At 33.9% G+C, this 19,672-nt stretch overlaps 1 protein-coding gene across 6 annotated transcripts in view; it reads left to right on the top strand.

Annotated features, from left to right (window-relative positions):
* Nucleotides 1–19,672, top strand: part of RHOBTB3 (Rho related BTB domain containing 3) — a 124,467-nt gene that overhangs the window by 4,699 nt on the left and 100,096 nt on the right. For 5 of the 6 annotated variants that reach the window (XM_074202352.1, XM_074202355.1, XM_074202351.1 and 2 more), the window contains exons 3-4: nucleotides 1,817–2,009; nucleotides 6,128–6,282. In XM_074202352.1, the coding sequence (XP_074058453.1) occupies nucleotides 1,817–2,009; nucleotides 6,128–6,282 (348 nt within the window). The remainder of the gene's footprint in view (nucleotides 1–1,816; nucleotides 2,010–6,127; nucleotides 6,283–19,672) is intronic. The other variant, XM_074202353.1, reaches the window with a different exon arrangement.

Below are 19,672 nucleotides of genomic sequence, written 5' to 3'. Positions count from 1 at the left end.
TCATCAAACTCTTGACTTTTCAAGCTTTTATTCCATAGTTCATACTTGTTTCCTTTTAACTTCATCAAAATAACTTTTGCACATTTGCTCTCATTTCTGAAAAGCATTTTGGATTTTTCATGCTTCTGAGGACTCTCTTGGTAATTAGGTAGGGAGAGTACTCCATCATTTCCTATCCTTTGGCAGTCCACAAATTGCAGGAGCATGCAGTCAGTACACAAAGAGCTGGTCGTTTTGAGAGCATTTCTGCAAACATTGCTAAGTAAGAAATCTCAACAACTTTCTATCATAGGAAAAAAGGATATGCAGCATTGCCCTGGATTGATGAATGCAAGACACTCATATCCCTGTTCTCTATTCACATTTCAAAAGCATGGATTTCCATAATGCAACAGTTTTAGACTGATTTTCCAAATTTATCCCCTTCTTGAGCTACTCTGCCACTCAGAAAAATATAAAAAAGGCTCTATAAATGAAAACAAGTAAGCCTTTTATAGCACAGTTAAAAAGAAAGTGAAATTATTGGAATAAACTTTTGGCATAGGTACAGTGGACCACAACACTTTTTGTACTTAAGACTGTACTTTGAATGTAATAGTATTCATGCATAAAATTTTAAATTATTTCTATATTTTACAATATATTTGACAAAATACCAGAAGGAAAGAATTTTAAGGAAGTTGGATCACAACAGTGGCAGTGAATTTTTTCATTGTTTCTCTAACTTCTGGGTCTGATCTTTAATATGTACATGTATACTTCACAAATATTCATATGTGTATAATCATGTGTGCATATTGCATATCAGCTTTACATGTTCATATCTATTTATAAATACTTATAGACCCTAAATAAAGATTTGAGAACTAGGATAGTGTATTATTTGACTTTTATCATTTATGTGACCCATTCATTAATTAGCAAACCATGAATTATGAATAAATGTTTACTAAAGATTTCAAAAAATTGGTTTTTGTTCCAGACTCATATTTTCATCTGTATTGAAAGAACCTGATAATAAAACTATCTCTACTAATGTAGATTTGTAACCATTCTGTAACAGTTGGAGTCAGAAGTTAAATAACTAATAAATCATCTCAGTCAGAACTTGAATCCAAGTCTTTCTGAATCTGTATATAATATATTGCTTGTGAACGTTTTTTGCTGTGTACTACATGGATCTGAAAAGTATACCATGTCTCCAATATAGGAAATGCAGGTTCCTCAAAGTACAAAGACAAAATCCCAAGAAATTTACTAAAAGGGTTTTATAAAAAGTCCCCAACTCTCCTGTAATTTACTATGGTGCTACCATGTCTGCTCCCATAGGTTTTTTAAAATTTTTATTTATTTAAGATGATGGGGTTAAGTGACTTGCCCAAGGTCACACAGCTAGGCAATTATTAAGTGTCTGGGGCTGGATTTGAACTCAGATCCTCCTGACTCCAGGGCTGGTGCTCCATCCACTGCATCACCTAGCTGTTTCTTTCCCATAGGTTTTTGCAATCAGGAATTTCAGAGACAAAATATTTATCTACTTATTTTATAATAGAAGTGCTAAGTATTTAGGTTTCTATTCTCATGCTATTAGAATTTCTGTCTCTACTATTCCTATTACCACACAGTTTTCTGGGCAAGCAACTAGTTCTATATAATCATAATGGAATACTTATTTAAAGGATTTTATTATCTTTTCCCATATATCTTAATAAATAAAACAAGTTGAAATTAGCATATCATATAATTTATAATATACAGTATAATCATAATATAATTCATATAATATAAAAGAATTGTTCTTTGCATTTTGGTTTAGGGCATTTTCGACAGTGATTGGTATACCTCTCGAAATCTTATTGTTGGGGCCGATATCATTGTAATCAAATACTCAGTAAATGACAAGTCTTCATTTCAAGAAGTAAAGGATAGTTATATTCCTGTGATAAAAAGAACATTAAATCATTGTTCAGTCCCAGTAATAATTTCTGCTGTTGGTATCAGACAAAATGGTAAGTGCTTTATTTTTTCATTGTAATTAGATATAAAGTACCACATTATTCTGAAATAGATTCTTTTAATATAAAAATGCAGTTTTAAATATATGAAATAACTGGGTCAAATGTTAGCTATTATAAATTTGCTACTTTTAAGTGACACTATCACTGGGATATAAGAATAACTTTGAAGGTAAAATACTTGATTTTAAATTTAGACACTAATTATTTGATCTTTTGCAAGTCATTATACCTTTATGAACCTCAGTTGTTCTCACCTATAAAATGGGAATGGGGATCCTTATACTATTTACCTCTTAGGGTTGCTGTTAGAATCAAATTAGTGTCTTGGAGAATTCAGAATCACCAAGATAAATTATTTAGAAACTGAAACCCATGAAAAAAGTTTTTAAGAATTTGGATTTTGGGGATAGTTAGTTCTATTTGCAAGTAACTTAAAATATTGCCAGTGCTTAAATGCACAGGAGAAACAGTATAAGCCATGGAGGCAAATGACTAGCATATGAGGTAAAATAGAAATGTATTTGGAGCAAGGAAGAACTGGTATACAACCCATATGCTTCTCTGATATATTGTGTAGTTGGGTGATCACATGGACTTCAACTTTGGTCAGAATCTCATCACCTTTTTGCCTGGACTTTTACAGTGGACTTCATATTGATCCCTGTATCTCAAATGTCTTCTCACTCCAATCCATCCACCACATAGTTACCAAAGGGGTTTTTTCTTAAATGCAGATTTAACCATGTTATTCTACTTCCTAGGATGAAATATAAATTCCTTTGTTTGACTTTTAAAACCCGTAATCTGGTGCCAATTTACCTTTCCAAATTCATTATATATTACTTACCCCCCCCTACAATGTGGGTATCTAGACAAACTGGTCTTGCTTTTCCTCCGATGTGACATGCTAAGCCCTGTCTTCAGGTCTTTACACTGGGGAATCTTTGGGTCTGGAATGCACTCACTCTGACTTTTAGAATCTCTTCCTTTCTTCAGTACTTGAATTAAGCTCCATCATCATATAAAACCCTTTCCTGATCTTTCTGGATGCTAGTTATCTTTTTCAAACTCCCTAGTGTTTATTTCATATTTCTTCTATATGTACTTATTATTTCTGTGTACATATTGTCCCAGAGACTTGAATTTTTGAGTTTGTATTCTCAGATCAGTATTTAGTATATAGTATGTGTTTAATAAATGCATAAATGATTTGCCCACAGTTGCCCAACTATTATGTTTAAGTGGCAAGTCTGAATTCAAATCTAGGTCTTCTTCTCCCCTCTCCCCAGCCAAGCCTCCTTTTATATACTGTATATATTATCATCAATCCAAAGTGAACTAATTTAATTTTTCATATGTGTATTTTTTTCTCAAGAACACTTAATATTTTTTATTATGTTTATTTACTTTTCCATTATAAGCATTGCTGACCTTCATTCACTTTGCCTTGAATCAAGGCATATTAAGGCATTCTGCCCACCCCTATTCCATGAACATAAGGAGAGCTTTGTAGACATAAGGGAACCTCTGTCTTCAGTAAATCAAAGGCCCTGTTTATGGAGGCTTTGTAAAGAATGTAAAATACCAAGAGTGTTATTTATCAAAATAGGCAAAGTTCTTCATGAAAATTTATTCCTTTTACTCAAAACCTAATCTGATCAAAGAAAAGCAAACTCTGAGCAAGTTTTATGTATGATATCAACTTAGAGAAATCAAACATGATTTGCTGTCTTTATCCTTGATATCTTTAAATCTTCTTTGAATGCCAAATGTTTATCTTTCTTATTATCTAAGGAACATTTGATTCCTGAGCAGCTCAAACTACATTTTTCCCCCTCCATGTTCATTATTATCTCTTCTCATTTAACTAACTGAATAACATTGGGCAAGTTAAATTTAATCCCTCTAGCCTCAATTTCCTTAACTGTGAAAGGATTTACTTGATTGTTGACCTCAGAAATGGTATGATTTTGTGTTTTGATGATAGTAACCTTTGAATTGGTAACCTGTTCAACTCCTGTGGATTTAGCTTTGACACAGTGGAATTAGGAAGATTTGCATTCAAATATGGCCTCAGACACATGCTAGCTGTGTGACACTGGAAAGTCATTTTGCTTTTATTTGCTTCAGTTTCCTTGAATTTAAAATGCTGATAATAATAGAATCTATCTTGTAGGTTGGTACTGTTTTTGATACGAGGATCAATTGAGAGAGAGATGGTTAGATTCTTCTCTCAAGTGATGAATTTGCTATTTCAGAAAAAAGCAGAGTAGATCCCCAACACAATTAATGAACTCCCTGTTTCAAATTAATGGAATTGCTATCTTTATGGATGGAGGAAGCATCCAAATCTTGGATCCAAATCAGTCAGATCTGTGATCAGATTGAGCATTTTTTTTTTTCATGGATGGTTTGGAGAAGGGAAAGACTGTCAGCAGGGAGGTCAGTCATGAGACTGTTGCCAGGAGAGAAGTGATGAAAATCTGAACTAAAGTGGTAGATGAATGAATGAATGGGGAGAAAGCAGATGGATATGAGGAATATTAACAACTGAGAAATCTTGACAACTGCTGGTGGTGGTTTTTGACTTTTTCCACCAATAATAAGAATTTTTTTGGGTTCCTATTACCTGTCTTCCTTGTTCTCATTGAGACAAATTTGGTCAGGTCAGTGAGAGAGTTTATGTCTGTGAAACAGAATAAAGTTAACTATCTGAAATAGGATCAAATTCATCATGCTTATCTTGTTAGCAAGTATACTTTAATGATATGAGGAGATGTAGTACATTTGTAAATCTGGGGATTTCCTTTTTTGAATAAAATTTATTTATATTCCTATAGTTTTAAAATTTTAAGTAAAGAAATAAAGAAAGATTACCTTTTCTCTCAATGCTTTTGAATCTGAGTAGAGCATATTTAAATAATTAGATTAATAGGTATATTTGTGGTATAAAATTTTTAACGAGAATGAAGTGTTTGAGGATTAGTGATTTTGGTCTTCAGTTAATTTTAAACATTAAGAATTCTCTTGATACAAGGATACAAAACCCAATGAAAGCTTTGTGAAACAGTTTAAATAATTTATTAAAGCTTTTTTTCAGTTAATTAACTCTGCTTTCACCCATGGACTATGAGTTTCTTGAAAATAGGGACTCTCTTTGCATCCCCAGCACAGTTTAGCACAGTGCCTCAAATATCTTGTTATTCTTAGGTCATATCAGTCAAGTCAGATTTTCCATGACCCTTAGGTTTTCTTAGCAAAGATGCTACAGTGGTGTGCCATTTTCTTTTCCAGCTCATATTACAGATCAGTAACTGAAGCAAACAGGGTGAGTGACTTGGCTAGGATCACACAGCTAGTCAGTGTCTGAGGTTGGACTTGAACTTGGGTTTTCCTGACTGTAGGATTAGAATTCTATCAACTGTGCCACCTAACTGCTGTCCCATATGATAGCTGATTAATTGATTAATAAATGCTGACTGACATCATAATGTTGATAATGAAACTAATTTTCTTTACTGATTACCTTGTGTAAATTGTTATTCTCTTGCTCAAGATTATGTGGTGCAGTGGATAGTGGCCTCTGATACTTAATAATTACCTAGCTGTATGACCTTGGGCAAGTCACTTAACCTCGTTGACTTTCAAAAAAACTAAAAAAAGACTATCACATTTTTTTTTAGTTTTTGCAAGGCAACAGGGTTAAGTGACTTGCTCAAGGCCATACAGCTAAGTAATTATTAAGTGTCTGAGGCTGGATTTGAACTCAGGTACTCCAGACTCCAGGGCCGGTGCTCTATCTACTGCACCACCTAGCCGCCCCAGGGACTACCACATCTAAAAGTAGAGTTCCACAATTCAAAACTCTGCAGCTGTTAGCTTAATTATTAGTGGAAATGATTAAAAATTCTTCAGTGTTCTTAACTTCACATTGTTTTTCTTTCTATTTACATTGGGTCTAATGTGTTTAATGACTCCCTTAGTTGCTGATATGATTTGTAATTTGTTGTTTAATTGCTAACAGTGAGGTGAAGCCCACTTGTTGGTTAGTCATTTAGATACATGCCTGTTTCATTCCAATGCCCTCTGATTCAAATTTATTTCCTCAGAAGAACTACCTTGTACTTGCCCACTGTGTACATCAGACAGAGGCAATTGTGTCACTTCTTCTGAAGGGATCCACCTTGCTAAAGAACTAGGAGCCACCTATCTTGAACTACACAGCCTCAATGACTTCTATGTTGGGAAATATTTTGGAGGTGTGGTAAGTAGAAGTTTCTCTGATGCAATGATTTTTTAAAAGCTATAAGTCAAGTTTTAGTAGATGAACTGTTTTCCTAAATGTCAACTACAGGTTTTAAGATTTACTTTTAGATGAACCTTATATTAGTATAAAATCTGAAGAGACATTTTATTAGACTAAAATTATAAAGAAATGTAATTTTTCTCAACATGACTTTTTTCTATTATTTAAACAGGATACTCAGAACTTTTGGGACTATTTAAAATAGGAGGTATATTATTAGCTATTATATAAATAGAGATATTGTCAATCTGATATCTGACTCTTGATGACCTCAGAGCTATCTTTTATTATCTGACTTTCTAAGAACAGTTTTTCCTAATGAGGTGTGTTCTTTAGAAAGACTTGATAATACCCACTATTCTGGTGGCCCTGTCACTCTTCAGACCTTGAGTTTGGTAACTACTAATCAGATGATTAGGGAGTTAAGATTCTATAACTCCTAATCCAATTAGCTATTATTCTGTCTGCCTTGATTCTTCACAACAGTGGGAAACTAAAAAGAACCTGCTAAACTTACTGAACTCAAAGAAAATTATACTCAAATGTATTGAATTCTTTGTGCTATTTAGACAGAAATATTTTATTAATTTTGACTGCATATTGGTAGTTAATGAAGTTTCTATAATTAAAATATTGAATATGTAACTTTAAACACCATCAACTCTAAATAAAAATATACTTGTGATTATTTACACTGAAAATGTCTTTCAAACTAATGTATTCATTACAGTTTATTGCTTAGAAAAAGTACAAATTAGACATCTGATTACTAAAGTTCTTTGGGGATCTCTTCTGACTCTCCTTTCTATTCTCTGCTTGCTTTTTCATTTCTACATTTGTGAGTATATTTTCTTTTCTTATATTCATTGACATTCTATTTGCTGAACTTCTGATACTTATTTGCATATTTTGCAGTTTTTTCTAAAAATATTTATAGCTGCTTCATTTACTCCAGAGCAGAGCTTTCAAATACTCTTAATTCATCTCCCAAACCAGATTAAAATGTAATGGTAAATATTTTACAAAATAAATGAAAACATAGATAATGTTAATAAGTATTAATATGTGATTTTCTGAGTCAACATGCAGCCTTCAGGGATCTTTATGTATGTTTAATGGTCACATTTCTATTCAAGCTTGACACCATTACTCTAAAATAACTAACCAACAAGGTACCTGTGTTTTACTAGATAAAAATCTATTGAAAAAGGATATTACTCTAATTCAGTATTGAAAAGGTATCTTTAAGTTAAAGAAAGGAAATAGCCCATTGTCTTGCATACTCTTTGCTTGATAATTTTTGTTGAATGGATAATGCCTATTGAATATACTCCAAGAAACTTATTATGAAACAATTCATGGAAAGCTTGTACTTGAATCTGATGTACTATTGGTGATTTATAATTTGAGGGAAAATGATTTTTTTACCTGAAATAAAATAAAATCCCATGTGTTTTCCAGTAAAAAAAATGACATATAAGATGTCCATTTATCCAGTGGGTTAGTCACATCTTCTGCATTTATGATGTTCAGTTATGTTTGACTCTTCATGATGCCATTTGGAGTTTTCTTGTCAAAGATATCAAAGTGGTTTGTCATTTCTTTCTCCAGCTCATTTTATGAACTGAATCAGCACACAGAGTTAAGTGACTTGCCCAGGCTCACACAGCTAGAAGTGTTTGAGATCAGATTTGAACTTCCTTAGAGTCTTCCTGACTCTAAGCTTGGCATTCTATCCGCTATACTACCTAGCTTCTCTATTCAAGTCCCATTTTACCTCTCTACAGGTTCCATTCATTGATCCTATTCCTTCTAGGAACAGGTAGAATTAATTTAATCCCTTTTCCACATGACAACCCCAAGTGGGCAGCTTGGTGGCACCATGGATAGAGTACTGGCCCTGGAGTCTAAAGGACTGAGTTCAAATCTGTCCTCAGACAGTTAACATTTTATTAGCTATGTGACCTTGGGCAAGTAATTTAACGCTGACTGCTTCATATACAGGACAATCTCTAGTTGCCCTCATCCCCAGTACTCCTTCACACAAATCCAATTCTCATACATTTCATGACATTATTTTGCTGATATCATGGTTTTCTTGGAGAATGAAGGACAACAACAAATTCTCCCCAAGTCTTTTCTTCTACAAGGTAAATAGTTAGTTTTTTTTTTTTTTTTAATGAATGTTCTTATGGCATAATCTCCAATCTCCTTACCATTCTGGTGGGTCTCCTCTGTGAATGTATGCCAATTTGTCAGTTTCCTTCCTGAAATCTCATCCCAGATATGAATGTAATAATCTAGAAGTGTTTGATTAGGGCAAAGTACAGTGCCCTAATCTCTCTTTTTTTCCTTTTTCTTATTTATTTGTTTGTTTATTTAATTATTTATTTGTTTATTTATTCATTCATTTGTTTGGTTTTTTTTGTTTATTTTTATTTTTTTAGGTTTTTGCGAGGCAAATGGGGTTAAGTAGCTTGCCCAAGGCCACACAGCTAGGTAATTATTAAGTGTCTGAGGCCGGATTTGAACCCAGGTACTCCTGACTCCAAGGCCAGTGCTTTATCCACTACACCACCTTAGCCGCCCCTGCTTTGGTTATTTTTGACCAATTTGCTATCCTATTGATTACTGTGTTTATAGTCCACTAAAGTCTTTGAGATTTTCTCAAATGAACTGTTGCCAAATTGTTTCCTTGATTTTGATTTCTGAATTTGATTTTTTTAAAAGCAAAATGCAGGATTTTATACTTATTCTTATTGTATTTTATCTTATTCAATATCTTTTTGAAACCTTGCTGTAATGACTCCTAGCTTTGGGCCATCTATAAATTAAATAAAGTTGTCATTTCTACTTCATCTAATCATAAAGTGTATATAGAGACAAAAACCAGTAGATTTTTGAAGTGCTCAATAAGTGATTAACCTTTCATTCAAGCCATGATATCCAAAGCAGAACTTAATCTTTCCTTCTAAAAGACCCCCCTTCAATTCAATTGCATTTGATGTAGAACTCATTTTTAAATCATACCCTAGGCACTAAGGCTACAAAGACAAATTTGAAATAGTTCCTGCTCTCAAAGAACTTAGATTCCGCTTATTGTTCAGTCATTTCCAAAATATCTGACTCTTCATGATCCCATTTAGAGTTTTCTTGGCAAAGATATTTTGTCATTTCCTTCTCTGACTCATTTTACAGATGAAGATCTGAGGCAAATAAGGATTAAGTAACTTGTTTAGGGTTACACAGTAAGTATCTCAGGTTGTATTTGAACTCAGGTCTTCTTGATTCCAACTCCAATGTTCTGTCCACTGCATGATGTAGACACTCCATGCTACTTATAGTGTAACTCCTCTCTTTCTGTTGAGGGTACTACTCACCTTCTAGTCACCAAGTTCACAACCTGAGAGTCATACTAGATTCTTCGATCTACCTTATCCCTCATATCCAATCACTTGCCAAATCTTACTGATTTTATCTTCAAAATATTCTTGCATTCAGCTTCATGATTCCACTTACATGGTCACCTCCCTAATTTATACTCTCATCAGCTTCTTGCACAGTGTATCATACTAATGTGGGAACCTCTACCCTTTTCTCTGTTTTGCAGATCTGTACTACATTTGCCCTTTTCTAGTCCAGTAACAATTATACTACTCTTCATTATCTTTAATGGGTTAGATACAGGTGACTTGGATATAAGTATCTGTGGAATGGTATTATCTTGAATATGTGGCCACTTAGATGAAAATCTAACCAAGGGATTTGAATGATCTCAGAGTGCAATAACTGAGGTAACTGCTAGATGGTGGTCTGCTTGACTTGTATTAGCTATGTCATATATATGTATTTTAAGTCCCATCTTAGCAGTATAAATTTGAGCAATGTTTTAATTCTCCATCATGGAATATTACTGTGCCTGGAATTTCCTTCTTGGTTTTCAGATTCTTATATAGTCTAGAAGATGAAGTGTTGATCAAATATATTCAAAATTTAGTATTTGTATTTTGACTTATTGTCTCCATATTTTAGACATTTCATTATTTCAAATGTCTTCTTTTCGTACCCACCAGTTCAGACATTTAGTATGTTGTTATCACAAACCGTAGTCAGAAATAAGATGCAAAGAGACAATATAAATTCTTCCTGTTTTACCCATTTTCCTCATCTTTGGAGCAGATAAGACATTTGCCTACACACGATATATGCAAACATTTCTAGTATGCATACCTAGAGTGCTTGAAAAAATGGGGGAGGGAATATCCATCCTAGCCTTATTGATTAAAGGAAAGGAGTGCTAAAATACCTTGTTTTCACCAGTGTAGTAATGAATGGGAGACATGATAGCTGTTGGACCTAGGTTGGTTCTGAGTGATACTGGTCATTGCTTCATTAATACTCAGGTCAGCTCTCAGCTGCTCCAGTGTCATGGCTTGCCTATTCATGCTTTATGATGAGAAATTTACACGAGGGGAAGTAAAGACAGAGAACAAAGCATGGCAAGTATCTCTTTTATCACCCTCTCATGACACCTTGTTGCTGAGAGGTCTTTCACATTTTAAGGAGGAAGGACTATTTTTTTTTCCAGTGCGAGTATTTCAGTAGTTGCCCCAGCATTCTTTTTTCTCTGTGAATTCCTTTCTTTGGACTCTAAGCATTCCCACAGAGACAAAAATGTAAGTCAGTTTTCTCTCTGACTACCCTTCTAAGGGATCTCTATGCTTCTTATTTCTCTCCTTTCACATCTAGCCCCTGCAGACCTGCCAAATAGATATTTCTAAAACAAGTCCAAGCATGTCAATTCCATTTTTTTAGCAGCCTCAATAACTCTTTGTTGCCTCTAGGATAAGATACAAATTCTTCTAAAACTTCATAGTTGGATTTCAGCCTATCTTACTGAATTCATTTGATTTTATTCCCACATTCACTCTACATTCTAACCAAACTGGTCCATTTGCTCCTCTTCATACAAAACAGTCATCTTTGGCTCCTGTGCAAGCTGTCTCTCATACCTGTCTCACCCTTATCTCTCTGAATTTAGCATACTTCAAAGTTTAGCTCAGGTACTTCCTATACTGCTCCTTTCCTGATGCTCCAAGTTGTTAGTGCTTTGTCCCCATCCCCAAAACTTTTTTGGATTTCTTTTGCATGCAGTTTTATTTTCTTATTTGCAGATAAATTGTATCCTGCAAGTCCTCCCTTCAGCTTCTTGAAGAATTAATGACAAATTTTTGTTTTTAACTATACAGTACTTAATCTCAATGTTTCACACACACAGGAGGTACTTTCAAATTGAGTGAATACTTTCTCTCCTGGTAAACTGATTTTTTAAGTTCTGTGTTTCCCTATGTGTAAGGCATGCCCTTTTCCAAAAAATTTGAGGTCTAAAAACTGGGGGTATCTTATACAGTAGTTGTAGTTTTTTTACTTGCACCTCCTGCTATTTTTGCGCTTGTTGACTTTGCGCTCATTGTTTTGAATTTGTTACTGGTATATTAAGCTACGGTTTGTCACATTTTGCCCAGAAATGACTCAGAAAAGCTTTTTGTCCAGTGCTGAATTCAAGTTCAAAGTGATTCAGTTTGCAAAAGTGAATGGAAATCAGGCTGCTGATCATAAGTTTGGTCCTCCTCCAACTGAGAAGACAATTTGAAACTGACTACAGGAAGAAGAAACCCTCCTGAAAACACCACGGCAGAAGACCATGAGAGGCAAGTCAGCCTGATTTAGAGAGGACACACCTGGTGCTTCAGGTTCATGAAACAGAAAAGACTAAGCATATGTCCATATATTAGACTTGCCCAAAAGATGCCTGAGCAGAAGGTCCTTGAATTTTATGATGAATAAAACTTGAGTTCAATAACTTTATGTAATGCATTCTTTTTCAAATTTCAGACCCCAAAATTAAAGTGTGTCTTATACATGAGGAAATATGGTAATATTTTATTTTTCCCCAATTACAAGTTAAAACAATTTTTTAAACTTTTTTTAAAGTTTTGAGTCCCGAATCCTGTCCTTCCCTCCACCTTTTCTTTCTCCTTGACAATGTAAGCAATCTACTATAGAATATACACGTGCAATTGTGTAAAACATTTCCATATTTATTATTTTGCATAAGAAGACTCAAATTTTTAAAAAAGTAATGAAAGGAAGTAGAAAAAATAGCATGTTTCAATCTTTATTCAGAGAGTATCAGTTCTTTCCATGGAGGTAGATAATGTGCTTCATCCATGCTTTAGGATTGTATTGGATCATTGTATAGCTAAGAATAATTTGTCATTCACAATTTTTCAGTGTACAATATTTTTCTTACTGTGTATAACATCCTGGTTCTGCTCACTTCACTTTGTATCAGTTCATTTAAATCTTTCTAGATTTTTCTGAAATTATCCTGTTTGTCATTTCTTGTAGCACAATAAATTCCATCACAGTCCTATGCCACAGCTTGTTTAGTCATTCTCTTGATTTCCAATTCTTAGCCACCACAAAATGAACTGCTATAAATATGGTAAACTACTTTTGAATCCACCTGCTGGATTGTAGTCTATATCTATCCATCTTGTCCAGCAGTTTGATAGGAAAGATTTTATCAAAGACTTTGCTAAAATGCAGATATCCCATACATATATATGTGTGTGTGTGTGTGTGTGTGTGTGTGTGTCTACCACATTCCCTTTACCTAACTTATCTAGTAACATTTTATAGTAGTTTAAAAATCAGATTTAGAGGAAATATTCTTAATTTGGCATGTCTTGTTTTTGATGAAGCCTTGATGATTCTTAGTAATTATCTCTTTATATAAAGCTCCAAATCCTCTCTTTAATAATGTGTTTTAAACTTTTTCCATGAGTCAAGGCAGACTCATAGGTTTGTGATTTGTAATTTGTAACCTCTCCCTTTTTGTCATTTTTGAAAATCAATACAATATTTAGTCTTCTCCAGACTGAAAGCAACTATCCTACTCCCCAAGATCTTTCAGAGGTCATTGAGTATGGATCAGTAATCATGTTCAGTTCAGTACAAAAAGCTCTTATTAAATTACTTCTATGTAAAAGCATTATAAATATGTAAAAGCAACTTAGGTGGTTCAGGGAGTAAGAGCACTGGACTTGAAGGAAGATTGAGTTTAAATTCTGCTTTGGTCATTAGTTATTGACCATTGGGAAGTCATATAACCTCCCTCAAGACTCAGTTTTCATTCTGAAGATCAAATGAAGTATCATCTAACTTTAATGCCTATATAAATGCTATCTATCATTATCATGTGGCACTGTTTTAGGTTCTGGGCATTTGGACACCAAAACCAAACCCTAACATTCTTGCCCTCTATGAGCTTACATTTTATTGTTATTTAAATATATTTTAATAATTACTTTGAGTACTCTGGAATGTAGTCATTCTGCCCTGGTGATCTGAATTCTATGTTGACAGTTCAGTGTATTGCTTTTCTACCAGATGGTAGAAGATCTTTCACTCACTGATCTTTCATTTCATCTCCTTGAAATCAATTTTTTTCTAAATGTAGTTTTTCCTTAGTAAATAAGAAAGCAATAATTCCTTCTGTCTGTTTTGCAATATTATTTTCCTATTCACTTCAAGTGCAAAAGGTTGGGGAATAGGGGTCTAAGATTTGATTCCCCATCCCATAGGATGAAATCACAGATGGTGAGATATTAATGTGTGAACAAGTTGTTAATATCTTACTATCTCTTAACAAGTTGTGAATCTCTTTATTCAAATTTAAAGGTTAAAATTATTGACTGGGATGAAAACTGGCCATGCCTTTAGAGTCTTTAATAAATCATCTCTGGAGACAACCAGCAGTCAGAGGATCTGATTTTTTTAAATTTAAAAATATTTATTTTTATATTTGTTCATCACTTCATTCACTTATTTATTTTCCAATTATACACAAAGATAATTTTTAGCATTCATCATTTTTTTTTATTTCAGCATTCATCTTTTACTTTTTGTGTGGTTTTGTTTTTTGGTTAAGGCAATGTGACTTGCCCAAGGTCACAAAGTTAGGCAATTATGTGCCTGAGGCTAGATTTGAACTCAGGTCCTCCTGACTCCAGGGCAAGTGCTCTATCCACTGTGCTACCTAGCTGTCCCCAACATTATCTTTTTTTTCTTCTAGGCAATGGGGTTAAGTGGCTTACCCAAAGCCACACAGCTAGGTAATTAGTAAGTGTCTGAGGCTGGATTTGAACTCAGGTACTCCTGACTCCAGGGCTCTATCCACTGTGCCACCTAGCTGCCCCCAGCATTCATCTTTTTACAAATTTTTGTGTTCCATGTTTTTCTACCATCCTCCCTTCACTTTTCCCTCCCCAAAATAGCAAACAATCTAATATGCATTGTATATGTACAATCATGTTTATCATATTTCCAAATTAGGTTGTGAAACAAGAATTAGAACTAATGGGGGGGGGGCATGAGAAAGAAAGAAAGAAAGAAAAAGCATAAAAGAAATTTTAAAGAGTGAAAAAAGTATGCTCTGGTCTGTATTCAGACTCCATAGGTTTTCTCTGGATGTGGATGACATTTTCCTTTACTGTCCAGGATTGTCCTTTATAGCTGCACTGCTGAAAGGAATTCCTGTCTGTTATAACTGATCATTTCACAATGTTGCTGTTAATATGTGAAATATTCTCCTGGTTCTGCTCACTTCAGTCAGCATCAGTTCATGGCAGTCAGCATCAGTTCATGAAACTCTTTCCAGGCTTTCTGAAGTCCATCCATTCATGATTGCTTATAGAACAATAGTAGTACTCCATAACATTCATATACCATGACTTGTTCATTCCCTAATTGATGGGCATCTTCTCCATTTCCAATTTGTTGCTCCTTCAAAAAGAGCTATTATAAATATTTTTGTACTTGTTGATCTTTTCCCCTTTTTTATGATCTCTTTGGAATATAAATCAAGTAGTTGTATTATTGAATCAAGGGGTTTGCACAGTTTTATTGCAGTTTGGGTGGTTGCAAATTCTCCATATTGGTTGGGTCAGTTCACAATTTCACCAACAGTGCATTAGTGTCTCAGTTTTCCCACATCCTCTCCAACATTGATCATTTTCCTTTTTTATCATATTGATCAATCTGGTAGATGTGGGATGGTCTAATCCTTAATGATTTGAAACATTTTTTTCATATGACTATATATAGTTTTAATTTCTTCATCTGACAATTGCTTGTTCATATCCTTTGATCATTTATCAATTGGAGTGGAACCTGGAATGAATTGTATTCTCTCTATACATGATTGTTCTCTCTATATACTTTAGAAGTGAGTCCTTTATCAGAAACACTAGCTGTGAAAATTGTTTCCCAACTTTCTGCATTTCTTCTAATCTTGGTTGAATTGGTTTTGTTTTTGCAAAACTTTTTTTTTAATTTAATGTAGTTAAAATTATCCTTTTTGCAATTTATCATGTTCTCTCTTCTTTGGTTGCAAACTTCTCCTCATTTCATAGATCTGACAGATAGACTACTCTTTATTCTCCTAATAGACATATGGTATTACCATTTATGTCTAAATCTTGTACCTATACTTTTTCTTGGAATAGGTTGTGAGATGTTGGTCTATGCTAAGTTTTTGCCACACTATTTTCCAGTTTTCTCAGCAGTTTTAATCAAATAGTGAGTTCATTTCCCAGAAATCTTTGAATTTATCAAATGGTGAATTACCATAGTCATTAACATCTGTTTCTTTTGTACTTAATGTAGTCCATTCATCCTCTTCTCTATTTCTTAGCTAATATCAGACATTTTTGATGACTGATGCTTTATAATAAAGTTTAAATCTGGTAAGGTTAGACCACCTTCTTTTGCATTTTTTCCAATAATCCCCTTGATATTCTTAACCATTTTCTTCCAGGTGAATTCTGTTACTATTTTTTTTCTAGTTTTGTAAAATTGAGTTTGATTATATGGCACTGAATAAGTAATTTAATTTAGATAGAATTTATTATATTATTTCCACCTAACCATGAGCAATTTTTCCAGTTGTTTAGATTTGTGTGAAAAGTGTTTTGTAATTGTGTTTAAATAGTTTTTGGATTTGTCTTGTGAGGTGGATTCCCAAGTATTTTATGTTGTCTACAGTTTAAAATGAGATTTCTCTATCTCTTGCTGTTGGACTTTGTTGGTTTATATGATGGTTTGATAATTTATATGGGTTTATTTTGTATCCTGCAACTTGGCTAAAGTTAATTGTTTCAAGTAGTTTCTTCAGTTGATTTTTAGAGTTCTCTATGTTTACCATCATATCATCTGCAAAGAGTGAGAGTTTTATTTCCTCCTTGTCTATTCTAATTCATTCAGTTTCTTTTTCTTTTCTTCTTGCTAAAGCTAACATTTCTAAGACAATATTGAATAATTGTAGGGATAATGATCATCCTTGTTTCACTCCTGAACTTATTGGGAATGCCTGTACTTTATCCCCATTACAAATAAAATTTGTTGCTGGCTTTAGATACTGCTTATCATTTTAAGGAAAACTCCATTTGATTCTATACTCTAGTGACTTTAGAAGGAATGGATGCTGCATTTTGTCAAAGCACGTATTGAGAGAATCATGATTTCTGTGAACAGAGAGTCTGTTTTGAGGGAGTTCCAGAGAGATCAGGTAGGATCTAAGAGTTAAAAGGGAACCTAGGCTTTGAGAAAGACTAGTCCTGGATGTGACTACTCTCCTCACATCAACCATAGCACAGATGAGGAAACACTCCAGAACAGCCCTGTTAGAGAGGCAGCCATCTCTCAGGACTAGAAATAGCTTTAAAGAAGTATAGCTTCTGGCAGTAACAAAGAGGGAGGGATATGTATGTATTCAAAAGAATGCCAACCTTGACAGTAGATAATAGAGTTGCTGAGAGTAGCAGACCCTGTGGTCCAGATGAGCAATTTGCCCCACAGATCAACTATGTTTTTGTATAGACACCATTTGTGCTGACATTTAAAGTTATGAGATTTATCAACAGTTCCTTCTTAAATGTTGTATCCTATAAATTACTATTCTCTACTGCTATTTTTAATGTTGTTTTTCCACAATACCTTGATATAAAGTCAGTTTTCTCCTCTTTTCTTCCTTTTTAGAAAAAAAGCCTCCCTGATTAGTCAAGACTAAAGGAAACTATATTTTTACTGGTCCTAAAAAAAAATACTGATTGCTTATAATTCATTCCTGGCCAAGAGTTCCTCATTCTTTTGTTTTTAAATTGTGGCTCAGAAATTCAAGTTCCCTTCTCAGATATCTTCTTAAGCTGATGTTGACTTCTCATTTCAGCCTTACTCTCTTCAAAAGTTTGAGGCAATCAAAAATACCACCTGTGTTCCAAGGATCTTCAGTTTCTTGTTCTGGATTTCATAATCTTTGACAATATGTTTTAATTTCCCTTTGGCCAGTAGTCTATATGCCCACATGAATCATCCAGAGTGGGTAGTAGTAGTCAGGTTTGACAGGTCTTGGGAAGGAAGTGGGTCTGTTTTGTATACATCAGGTAAACAAATGATACATTGCTTCTTCCTTTTCTATTACTGCATAATTCTTTCCTATTGCCACCTATGTATCCTTGGAACAGAAAGCAATGACCCTAGCTTTCCCTTCTAGAGGAATATCTTCATACATATTAATTTAGTTCCAAATATTTGGTTGTCTTTCCCTTCCTAATATGAGTCATTCTTCTGCCCTCTAGCCTCCTGCCATAAATTGGAATCTACTTTTTTCAGCTTTGTTTTTTTCTCAGAGTTTTGCTACTGGACTGTCTATGAAACACTTCTTTCATTCTCCCTGATAAGCTGCATAGTAAAGGATTCTTCTTTGGGAGGAAGAACAACCTGCACTTTGCATATAGATAGCTGTTATCTGGAGCTAGCAAGAATACAAACATAGTGTACTTGATACAGGTCATTGTAAAATTCCTTTTGTCCTTTATTTGGAATATGCTTTTAGTTCTTTATTAAAAGGAGATTATTATTTCATCAATATGACAAACTCCCTGTGTAAAACTTCATTTGAACATCTCTTCTGTGACTTAAAAATCTTGGACAGTTGCCTGGACATCCTAGGAGGTGAAGGGAATCGAATTCAGTCAGCTACTGTGTGTCAGAGGTTGAGTTTGAATCCAGGTCTTCCTGACTCCAAGGTCTGCTTGTTGTTCTCTAAACCCCTTTGTCTCTCTGATTCTCTTTATTTCTGCTTTTCTAGTTTGATAATCTTGTGGTTAATTTCTGTGTTTGCCATGTCTCTTTTTCATTCTAGTGCCCCAGATATTGAGAACTTTTTAATGGTGGTCTTTCTTCACATGTTTTTGTTTGATAATTAGCAGCTTCTGTTAAAGCCCCACTAAAGACCAAAGCTGTACGTAGCTATTGTTGTCTTTGATGAAATCTCAAGAAAAATCCAAATAACAGGTACCACTGTTTCTCTACCTTCTTTATCTTTTCTCACTAATCAGATTTAGAAACTTCCCATCATGTCACCTCTCTGCTTTTCCTTCTTTGAGGAGGTTAAGACTGTCAAAGAAAAAGAGAACACTAATAATATAATTTATGATTTAAGCTCAAGTTTACTAGAAGCAATTTTATTTAATTTAACATTAAAGTGTTTTTGGTTTTTTTTTAGCTTGGAAAGAAAAATGTCTAAATTGACATAATCCACCCATACCCTTCAACATGACTTTCTACCCCAAGACAATTTGAACAAAGAAAACATTGGAATATATTAAAATTGAGTAACATTCCAGAATAGCTGCTATTCAGTTCTTTGTAGATCTCTCCCCATAAGGATTGAAAAAAGTTCATTCCTCTGTTCAGTATCTTAAAGAGGATAGTCATAGCACCAATCACTTCAGTTTGGTGAGGATGCAGTGTTCTTATCTAGATAAGAGTTAAGTTTGATTCTCACTTTGCTAAAGGGAAAAATCTGGAAAAGGTTTAAGCTAGAGAAATATTATTTCTCTTTCTCTTTATGTATATATATGTGTGTACATACATATATATGAATATATGTATATACATATATGAATATACATATGTGTGTACACATATATGAATATATGTATGTACATATGTATGTATGTATATATATGACTATATGTATGTGTATATATATGTATACATTTTAGTGAGACTAAAAAGCTTTCTTAATATATTTCCATAGGGATTAATGAGTTTGGGAGGATATGGTCATGTTTGATGGAAAAGTTAGAAACTAAATTTCTTTTGCTATTCATTTTGAAAGTATGTAGGTAGGATCAGAATTTACTAATGGTAGAATCATGGTAGAACCATGCCAAGTAACCTATCAGCAAGGGTCCACTCCAGTATCAGGACAAGAATA

The sequence above is a fragment of the Macrotis lagotis genome, chromosome X, assembly GCF_037893015.1.
Source record: "Macrotis lagotis isolate mMagLag1 chromosome X, bilby.v1.9.chrom.fasta, whole genome shotgun sequence".
Classification (NCBI taxonomy): domain Eukaryota; kingdom Metazoa; phylum Chordata; class Mammalia; order Peramelemorphia; family Peramelidae; genus Macrotis; species Macrotis lagotis.
Note: the sequence above shows the minus strand (reverse complement) of the source record. Positions and strands in the feature narration are given on the sequence as shown.